At 52.1% G+C, this 10,899-nt stretch overlaps 1 protein-coding gene across 3 annotated transcripts in view; it reads right to left on the minus strand.

Annotated features, from left to right (window-relative positions):
• The window catches only part of WDR27 (WD repeat domain 27), a 143,991-nt gene that overhangs the window by 100,600 nt on the left and 32,492 nt on the right, over positions 1–10,899 (minus strand). For 2 of the 3 annotated variants that reach the window (XM_040239201.1, XM_040239200.1), the window contains 4 exons: positions 10,696–10,817; positions 9,592–9,725; positions 6,504–6,601; positions 5,036–5,157 (listed from right to left, as the gene is read on the minus strand). In XM_040239201.1, the coding sequence (XP_040095135.1) occupies positions 5,036–5,157; positions 6,504–6,601; positions 9,592–9,725; positions 10,696–10,817 (476 nt within the window). Of the gene's footprint in view, positions 1–5,035; positions 5,158–6,503; positions 6,602–8,011; positions 8,448–9,591; positions 9,726–10,695; positions 10,818–10,899 lie in introns of those variants that run through there. The other variant, XM_040239202.1, reaches the window with a different exon arrangement.

A 10,899-nucleotide genomic window follows, 5' to 3' on the forward strand; every position in this document is an offset into this window, starting at 1 on the left:
GGAGCACGCTCGCTGAGCAGGGAGCACGCTCGCTGAGCAGGGAGCACGCTCGCTGAGGAGGGAGCACGCTCGCTGAGCAGGGAGCACGCTCACTGAGCAGGGAGCACGCTCGCTGAGCAGGGAGCACGCTCGCTGAGGAAGGAGCACGCTCGCTGAGGAGGCGCTGGGTGCTCTGAACGCCCGCTGGCAGAGAGCCACAGGGAACTCGGCAGCGGCCAGGGAACAGGAATGCCTTCCTGTAGCAAAAATCACTGCATTTCTTTAAGAAAGAGAAAAAAGTAAGACCTGGAGCTAATGAAGTATCTAATAAAGCAAATTATATCCATTTGGGTGACTATCATTTCTGAAAATCTAAGGTTCTGGTGTGACAAGATAGTTTCATTAAACTATTTAAAATTTTACATATTTAAAGCTTTTCAATTCAAATTAGCTGTCTAGTGTTACACATCTGGGCTGCCCCGATGACTCAGCGGTAAGGAATCTGCCTGCAACGCAGGAGACCTGGGTTCAGTCCCTGGGTCGGGAAGATCCCCTGGAGGAGGGAAAGGCTCCCCAGTCCAGTAGTCTTGCCTGGAGAAACCCATGGACAGAGAAGCCTGGCGGACTACAATCCATGGGGTCGCAAAGAGATGGATACGATTGAAGTGACTTAGCACACGCCCTCCAGTATTCTCGGCTAGGGAATCCCATGGACACAGGAGCCTGGCAGGCTACAGTCTGTGGGGTCGCAAAGAGCTGGACACGACGGAAGAGGCTGAGCATGCACGCACATTACAGATTTACATCACAAAAAAATGCAAGTAGCTCATTCAGACACAAAAAGAGTAATAGCAATAAGATTTTTGTTTAATATATAAAGAAAAGCATCTGCTGTGATTCTTAAAGCTATCAATAAATCATAAAAATATGTATGCACTTTCATTCTAAAAATAAGCCATTTAATGGCATAAAATAGACTTCAAAAATAGGAACACAAGGCCCTCATTTTTGCGACTGGAGGTAAAATGAGTTGAATTCTGCACGTGCCACACGAGGCCGCTGTAGGTGACCCTCGGAGGAGGTCACCACACGAACCCAGATGCTCACAAAGAGCGCCAGCGGCACCTGTGGGTGCGGCTGGCCTTGTTGCCAAGCCGAAAAGAAATCAGAAACGACGTATTTTTTATCCGAGTGGAAACAGGACGTTCGGGCCAACTGTGACTTCTGCTTCCCCTGAACTTCGACTTGCAGGACGACAGTTCCTGCGCGGCTCTGGTGAGTCGGACACTTTGACGCCCACTGCGTAACTGATCAGAAATGTCAGGGAAGTTTAAGAAAACTATTAAGCCATGGGGTAAACATCTAACCTCATACCCTCATCTTTTCATCCATCATATACCATTCAGATGTTTATTTCCAGGAAGTAAAACCAGTTCTTTTCCCATCAAATCCCTTGGAACACCCTTCCCAACCTAATGCCTCTCATCTGACCACACAGAGCAGGCTGCTGTGCCTGCTTCCCCCGCCCCACCAAGACACGGCAGACGGCTCAGGACTGGCCGCAGCCCAGGCCCCCAGGGAGGAAACCTCATGTGGCCTGGCCTGGGGGCCACAGAGCCCTCTGCCTCACCGAGGCCTGGGGGACAGCGACTGGGACCAACGACCCCACAGGCACAGGAGCCAGAGGAACCTGCCCTGGGACCACGCACACTGAGGATGAGGGACCTGCACACACCTGCCCCTGGGACCACGGACACTGAGGACGAGGATCCTGCACACACCTGCCCCTGGTGATAGCAGGTGAGCCCCCTGCTGGAAGTGACCCCAGGTCTGTGCCACCTGGAGCGGGGCAGCCCGCAGCAGTGCCTCCATGCAGGAAAGCAGCCCCGGCCACCCCCTCACTCGAGACAGAAGGTCCACACCCACCCTGAGGACAGCAGGCAGAGACGATCACGAGCAGCAGCCAGAGGCTGCCAGCAAAGCTGACTCTATCTAGGAAGCAGCCGGGCCCTTGAGGTCCCGAAGGCTGGACACTGAGTCAGGGGCGTGTGTCGGGGGGCCCCTGAGGAATTGAAGGCTGGACATGGAGTTGGGGGGTGTATGTTTTAGCAGCAGGCTGGGTGGGCAGGGTTCCTGGAGAGGCAGGAGTAGACCGGGGCCAAGGCTGACTGGGAGCTGGACTCACACCTACATCCTCCAGAGGTTTGCGTTCGTGGTGTTAACCCCCTTCTGGGATTTTATATTCGAGTCAGTCTGGGAACAGAGGAACCTGAGACCCTGGGACCCGTCCAGACCCTCCGGCAGGAGTCAGGTCAACTTGCTTCTCTCTTTCTTGCACCTTCAAAGGCCCCATAAAGTTAAGTTCTGTCTGACCATGTGGAAGATGTGACTGCAGCAGAATGCCATCTGATCTGACCTTCCAGAACAGCACAAGCATCCTGTTCTCATCGCTGGGCTGGGGGGGCACTCTCTCCTCTCACCTTACAGAGCTTAAGTGGCGGCTTAGACGGTAAAGAATTGCCTGCAATGCAGAAGACCCTGGTTCAATCCCTGGGTTGGGCAGACCCCCTGGAGAACGGAATGGCAACCCACTCCAGTATTCTTGCGTGGTGAATCCCAGGGACAGAGGAGCCTGCTGGGCTACAGTCCATGGGGTCACAAGAGTCAGACACGACTGAGAGACTGACACACTTTATGGAGCTTCAATCGTCAGATCTGCGTGAGTGAGGGTAACTCACATCCACACTCCCACCTTCCAGGCCACAGTTTCTTTGAAAGCAGACATCATTTCTGCAATATTTTAGCCTGACTTTCAACTGCAGGAAGCACAACTCTATAGGTTTCTCCTTAACACTCATGGGACAAAGGAATTGTGTGAAATTAGTTGCATATGAAGATTAAGAGGTTTCTAAGGTAATGTCCACCAGCCCTCATAAATATATATATTTAAAAATAGCTTCCATTTAGTGAATTTAGCATATGCTAAGAAATTAATATACATTATATTATTTAATCTTAGAGAAAAGCATTATATGCAAAAGGTTAAAATATCTTATTTTATGAAATGTAAACAGAGAGGAAGATATCAGTCAAAATAGCAACATATTATTTTTCAAAATGAAATAACTTCTCTGAAAATATGACAAAATCTGGCTAGCTAAGTTTAAAAGAATTGTTTTTACCACTGTTTTAAAGCCAAGGCTTTATCCTTACATTATAAGTAAAAGAGTACCAAAACACCAAAATTATACTTTGCATTTTCAACTTAAACAGTTTTGGGAACCAAACTGAAGAAAAATCTTATACTGATCTCTAACATACCAACTTTCAACCAAGTTTTTATGGCTGTATGATAAACTCCAGAAAGAAATTAAGGTTAGAACATGCAAAAGAGAAAATAGGATTTATAATGGATTTATAATGGAAAAGATATATGAGTCTATTATCAAATTCACGGAAAAGCCCAGAACTCTACCAGGTCTAATAATCAATCTGGAATGCCACCTCGGCAGATCTTACTCTGAAATGAGCAGCGGGAGATCACGGTTCCCAAACGCAAACCGCATTCCGGCCGTGAAAGACACACACACACCCCCCACAGCCCTCCCAGGGGCCGCGCCAGCAGGGGGCGTCATCACGCCACACAGCCTGACGCCTCCGCTGGGTCCGAGGCTCTGTCAGCAGGGCCACGACATCACTGCGTTCTTCAGAGGGCGCCTCCATTCGTCTGCGGGACCACAGTGTTTAAAATATTTTTGCTGTTTTTATACAGTTAAGAGTCTGTTCCCAAGAAGAGATGCAAAAAAATAATCCTTACTTCAATAACTCAGCAAGCTGAAAACATCATGCAAACCAGAAAAGCCTCCTCTTAATTGGAAATGTCCTCCTTATGGAGCCCCAAAGGGTAAACTGGGGGAAAGGTCCAGGTAGGACCCGGTCTGAGCCTCGAGGCGCCCGTCCAAGACCAGGTGTCCCCCGGGAGGGGCGGACGCTCGTCTCCCCTCCTCAGCCCCCAGCCGCTGCCCGCCAAGGCCAGGAGCCCGGACTCTGGCCACAGCCACGCAGACAGGCCATCCAGACGGACCTCCCAGGGCTCGGATGCGGGGCCTCAGGCCACTGCCCTCACATCAGGGGTCTCCACTGCCCCCAACACAGTCTGACTCTGACTCTAGCACCCCCAGCTCTCACTCCCCCAGGACAACACCAAACAAAGTCCGTTGGAGAGAATTCAGCTCCACAGCCCTGGATCCGCGCTCTCCTCCCACTCAGCCACTTACAGAACCTCACCGACCATCAGACCACACACACCGTCCACACACACCGTCACATGGACACTTAAACCCGAACAACATCTTGAAACTGTGGATAAGAGAGTCTTCTTTGAGCAATATAGTAAGACTTCACTTAAAACAGGAGAATATCCTTGAACCATAATGCATATTTCTGCAGGCATTATAAAGTAAACCCTTAATTTGGAAAGCGATTACAAATCTATCAAAAATCAAAGTTGTAGTCCTGAAAACAAACGTTCTGTTCACAAGTCTCTTTGTTGTTCTTTTGAGCAACAAAGCATCTTTTGAACTAAACTGTGAGACAATGAATTCATCAGAATGGTCACCTCTTCAGTCCCTGGCCTCCAACGGCCAGTCATGTGTTATTTTGAACTCTTCCTCCGTTGAGACAGACCACCTGCACCGGAGAGGGAGACCCGTGAATCCACAAAGGCTGCTTCACATCCCTGCAGAATCTACCCAGCACTGCAAGCGCCCAAAACCACCACCAAGTGGTAAATGAAAAATGGGACCATTTTCATTTGAAAGTGGTAAAATCAAAAACTGGGACCACAAAATCATCAAAGACAAAGGTACAAACATCCACATCCGACACAGCATCCTAATGCCTTCTAACATCAAACATCAAGGCTTACAGTAGCTTCACGGCCGATAAAAATCACTGTTGCTTTTGGCAGCAAACTGCTATAAGGGTGCATCGTAAGTCTGTTAAACACTTAAGTGCAAAGTTTACAAAGGCCGTGGGTGGTCAGAAGGTCACTCACTTTATTTTGACAGATCTGGTGGACGGGCCGAGAATGGGCTCCCGTGATGACGGCCGCACTGCAGCCCACGTTGAGGTCGAAAACTTCCAAGGTCCGGTTCCGCCCGGCAGCAAGCACGAGGTCTGGGGCTCGGTTAGGGAACTTCTCTTGGCAGAAGGTTGCACGGACAGGTGACCAGCTACGATCTCCTGAGGCTCCACAGGATGGTCCTGACCACAGCCCACTCCCCACCTGAGCCTGGGCACCTGGCCAGAGCTGCTGGGAGGACGGGGAGGCCAGGCATGCGGATTTCCACACTGCAGGCCCAGGTCCACTGAGAGTTAAGCAAGGCTTGAGATGTCAGGAAACACCCAAATCAAGAGGCGGAATGGCCGTCCCACATGTAGGCACTGCGCTTGAAGACGAGTCTGAGCCAGAGATTAGACAGGGAGGCTGTGGAAGTGAACGGCGCCCCCTCCCACCGGGTCAGGCTGCCTGCATGGAGGACAAGCTGCCAACTCGGCACGTGGCAAGGACGCTTCACCCACGGGGACCAGGAGGCACGGGGACCAGGAGGGACAGTGGCTAAGTTGGCAGCCCAGTGGTTAAGACTCCATGCTTCCACTGCAGGGGTCATGGGTTCAATCCCAGGTCAGGGAACTGAGCTCTCACCTGCCATGTGGTGTGGCCAAAACACAAAATGTATACAAGCTAGCAGATAGAAAAAGTGCTAGAGCTAATGACAGACCCAGCGCTAAGGCCAGAGGCTCAGGGGCCCCACTCAGGACAGAGAATAATCAGAACAACACCCAGTGCTAAAGCCAAATACCCAGGGTCCTCACTCAAGGACAGAGAATAATCAGAACAACACGTTTCTGCTAAGTGTTTTTGTGTTTTTAGCAAAAGATTCTAGCATAAAAAAATTACCTTTCTAATTAAAATATACTAGAACCTCTAATACCCTGTATCAGTCCTTCTCAAATTTCAAGAATAAAACTTTTCAAAAGAATCTTGCACCTTTGAATTAAAGTTTATAAGATGTCTCCCTAAAGATCAGAGCTTTGTTTCTAAATAAAGTCAATGGTCTTTAATTTAAAATGATGATGTAACCACAAAAACTCACTGCTGTAGCTTTGCCATCTTCCACATGAGACAGGGTACGCCATTCAGTTCATCAAAGGATGCGTGTGGTAAGTGCAGGCGTGCCCTGTTTAAATGCATTAAACTACTGTTACTCAAGATGCGAGCAGACCAGAAACCTTAGGTCCCATCACTCTGCTCTACCTCACAGGCGCCCCACGCCCAGCTTCCCTTTCCCTCTGGGGCTCTTTTCATTATTGAGATGAAGCCGTTACATGAAGGCCCCTGAGCTCCATGAGGTCTGAGGGCTCAGCCCAGGCCTGGAGCCTGGACCCTCAGCATAAGCCTTTGCCGGAAGGATGATGGTCAGGATGTGAAAACATCAGACGCACAGCAGGAGAAAGGATACAGGAGTGGAAGTCGTTCACTGCAGACAAGCTGGTGATCTCCGTGGCATCGGTCGTGAGGAGCCTGCACACCGGCGTGCACCAGCTCTTCTGTCTGTACCTGCAAGAGGGTAGAGGGCGATCTATCCCCTGGTTCCCCTTTTGCCACAACCCAAGATTCTACCTTAAAAAACTTGAAAATAAAAGTTTTCATGTCAATATTAGCAATCATATTTAATTAATACATATTAATAATAAATAAATTTTATTAGGTAGCAAGTTGACTGCTTAAGTTATCCTTTAGGCAACTCTAGCTTTTCCTCTAGTAAAACTTCATGAGAAATATCACTATATACATGGCCAAGTGGAATTCACCCCCATCTATGAGAAAACAAACTTTTCTCTTAATTTTAAAATAATTGTGTATACTTAGCAAGACTCCCGGAGAAGGCAATGGCACCCCACTCCAGTACTCTTGCCTGGAAAATCCCATGGACAGAGGAGCCTGGTGGGCTGCAGTCCATGGAGTTGCAAAGAGTCAGACACGACTGAAGTGACTTAGCAGAGCGAGACTCCACAGATCAAACCTGGGTCTCCTGGGTTGCAGGCAGATTCTTCACAATGCGAGCCCCTGGGGAAGCCGTACACACTTAAGGCGTCCAGTGGCTGCAAGTTATCTGTTGCTGCTGTTCAGCTGCCCAGTCATGTCTGGCTCTTTGTGACCCCAGGGACTGCAGCACCCCAGGCTTCCCTGTCCATCACCAACTCCTGAAGTTTGCCCAAGTTCATGTCCATTGCATCGGTGATGCCATCCAACCACCTCTTCCTCTGATGCCCTCTTCTCCTTCTGCCCTCAATCTTTCCCAGCATCAGAGACTTTTCCAATCAGTTGGCTCTTCACATCAGATGGCCAAAATACTGGAGCTTCAGCTTCAGCATCATTCCTTCCAACAAATATTCAGGGTTGATCTCCCTTAAGACTGACTGGTTGGATCTCCTTGCAGTCCAAGGGACTCTCAGGAGTCTTCTCCAGCACCACAGCTCGAAGCATCAACTCTTTGGCACTCTGCCCTCTTTACAGCCCACTCTCACATCCATACATGACGACTGGAAAAACCATGACTTTGACTAGACGGACCTTTGCTGGCAAAGTCACGCACAGGTGGGCAATGGCCAAGCCATTAGGGCTCAGAGTCCAAACCTCTCAGACACTTGAGGTGTGGATGGAACTGGTTGTCAGCCCATCCCGTCCACAGGGAGGTAGCTGCTGGGCAGGGGTCTGGTGCAGAGCCAGCCACAGAGTGGTGCCCAGAGGGGTGACTTGGGGGGCAGGGACAGGCCTCACGTCCCGGGAGAAAAGGCCACATGCACACTCAGGGACAAGCCAGGCCAGGCCTCAGGGGAAGTCTGGGAATGAAGCTGAATGATCAGCAGAGATTTCATAAACCCCCATGTGTCCTGCTGAGAGACTGCCCAAAGCCACACAGGGACAGCTGAAGAGGGCACAGCAGCAGCATACTGTGGACAGGAAGGGCCTCAGAGAGGAGAGCCGTGTGAGCAGAGCTGGTGCAGACGGCCCTGCGGGGGGGAGGCCTGGGAGTGCCTCCCGGATGAGGTGCAGGCGCTCCCGGCCCAACCCCACACCTGCCCGGGGAGCAGGAGTCCCTGGTGCCGGAGGCTGGCACATGCCCATCAAGGCGAAGCTGTCAGCACCAGGGGGACTCTGGGTCAGAGGTGAGGGATGCGGGAGGGGGCCAAGACGAGAGGCAAACAGCTTGTCCGTGAGACGAGCCCCACCCAACACCCAGGGTGCTCCTGGGGCCCTGAGGCATGCAGGCCTAAACAGGTCTCCCTTTCATCTTGCCATGAGAAACACAGATGTGATGCCTGGAGCTACAGTAGCCACCTTGTTCTGCAGAGCGACAAAAGTGGGACAGAGCCACCCAGAAGAGGGTGGTGGGCAGGACCTGATGGAAACACCAACATCATGGTGTGAACACAGTGAGCGGCTGGCCAGCTACAGGCAGGGAACTGGCTGATGGGCCCCCAACTCTGCAGGACGCAGGACAGGGGAGCCTGCGGGCACTGCCTTCAGAGCTGTGCGAGCCCACCAGCACGCTTCTGGGTGCCACCATGCTGCTGGGCACCACCATGCTGCCGGGCACCACATGCGCCTCCTGAGGGGAGGCTGGGTCAGGGAGTCCAGAAATGCCCACCTTGCCCACCAGGCCCACCGCCAGATGCGTGCAGGGAGGCTCAGGGCAGCCCCACTGGAACAAGCGAGGTGTCTGTCTGTGGGAACCAGGAAGAGCTGTGGCAGCCTCCTGTCACCCAACACATCCCGACAGGTAAACCCACAGGGAGCAGCCTGCTCGTGAGCACGGTGGTGATCAAAGGTGTGTCACATCTGAAGCTGCACAGACTCCTGGGTGGGCAGCAGCTAGAGACCAGGGTGGGCGCGGGCACGTGAGTCTTGGGAGGCGGCAGAGGGGCGGGGCTCAGAGGGGAGGCCTCTGGTCCTCTCTGCAGGCTTCATATTCTTAAATGCTTTGAAAACAAAGACAGCCAAGCATTAGTGTCTGCCAAGTCAGGTGTGCCCCGGCAGGTGTCTAGCAGGCCACACACACGTACATCTGGGGATGTGTATGCAATGCTCCACGCACGTGTGCTCACTCAGTCATATCAGCCCCTTTCCAACCCCATGGACTGTAGCCCACCAGGCTCCTCTGTCCATGGAATTTTTCAGGCAAGAATACTGGAGTGGGTAGCTATGTCCTTCTCCAGGGAATCTTCCCAACCCATGGATGGAATTCCTATCTCTTGCCTTGGCAGGTTGATTCTTGATCATTGCAACCACCTCAACTTACTATAAACGGTAATAATCTCACATATAAAACGTGTTAATCTTGTCGCTGAACCAGGGCAGTGGCCCCCTTTCCTGAGTCCCGGACACTGGTGAGTTCCCCGAGGGCCAGTCCTGGCCCCCAAGGGAGCTCTACATGCAGAGAAGGGACTTCCGATCACAGGAGGGTGTGATGACACCCTGGACCCCGTTACTTTACACCCGATGTGCGGTGGAGACGTCGCGTCCCCAACCACAGGGGGCTCTACCTTCGTAAGTCGTCCTTGCTGGTGTCGATGTGATGCTTGAGCAGCTGGACCTCAGGGCCCGCGGAAGACAAGATAAACGCGTCGATGTAATAAAACTGTGCAGACTGGACAGGCTTAGGGAACGTGTCTTTACCCTGCAGTGAGAACCAGTCATCATCACTAATAAATAAGTGTCAGTAAAAACGCTACTGCTAAAAATATGAAACCCTCTCAGCCTAACACAAACATCCATTTATTCTAAATGTACAGAATGCCTCCCGGCAGAACCAACATACAACCTTCAGTGCTTCTTCCTGACTCTGTAAACAATGCTACCTAATTAAAATTTTACTGTAGTGACTGTTTGGAATTCCAGCCATTTAAAAACTCTAAAATGAAAGAACATTGAAACCCGACAGGACACACATTGAAGCCAGGGTTCTCCACCTGTTTTAAACTTAGTTCTGAGGTGTCGGCTCCTCCGATGACACAGCCCAGCCCGTGCAGGGTACAGAAGTCAACAGGACTCTGGGCTCCAAAGCCAACACCCTCTCTCCCCTCGGCCTCGCCTGCCGTTCTGGGAGTGACCAGCCTTCCTCGAGCAGCACCCCAGGACTCAAGTCTCCTTTTACAAGACTCACAGGATGTGTGCTAACAGCGTCCTCGAACCCGCTTCCTGCCAGTGAGCAGCCTGGTGACTTAAGAGCCGGGTCACCTGTCCCCTACCCGTCTTCCTGACTCCCTTCCCTCTGTTTCCAAACAGTCTCCTATGAAATCACTAAAGGCATTTTTCTCGCCAAAACACATTCCCCCCACATAGTGTCCTGTGAGCTTTATTTCCGCCTCTACTAGAGAGTCACATTCATTTTTGTGTTTAAAGTGTTCCCATATTTTACTACTGCTCCACCATTTTCAGACCATGCAAATGTCAGGCGCATGCAACTGTATGTGCGTATGTGTGTGCGCGTGTGTGCTGCGCGTGCTTGCGGGGCACGTGTCCGTGTGAACACAACGTGCCGCCCGCCTGCCCCCGCCCCCCGGGTGGGGCTGGAGACTGCGCAGGAGAGGCTTGGGCGGGGCCCCCGACTGCCCACCGTCTGCGCCCGGGGGGGAGGGCCCCGTTACCAGACGCAGTGCCAGCTCCGGGCCGCGCACCGACCACACCCGCAGCGTCCCGTCCTGGGAGGCGGACAGCACCCGGCGGCCGTCGTGGCTCCAGCACACGCTGCCCACCGCCCCGTCGTGACCTGAGGACAGAGGAAGAGCGCGCCTTGAGCCCCCCAGGGCAGCGCGCCTTGAGCCCCCCAGGGCAGCGCGCCTTGAGCCCCC

The sequence above is a fragment of the Oryx dammah genome, unplaced genomic scaffold, assembly GCF_014754425.2.
Source record: "Oryx dammah isolate SB20612 unplaced genomic scaffold, SCBI_Odam_1.1 HiC_scaffold_4, whole genome shotgun sequence".
Lineage (NCBI taxonomy): Eukaryota > Metazoa > Chordata > Mammalia > Artiodactyla > Bovidae > Oryx > Oryx dammah.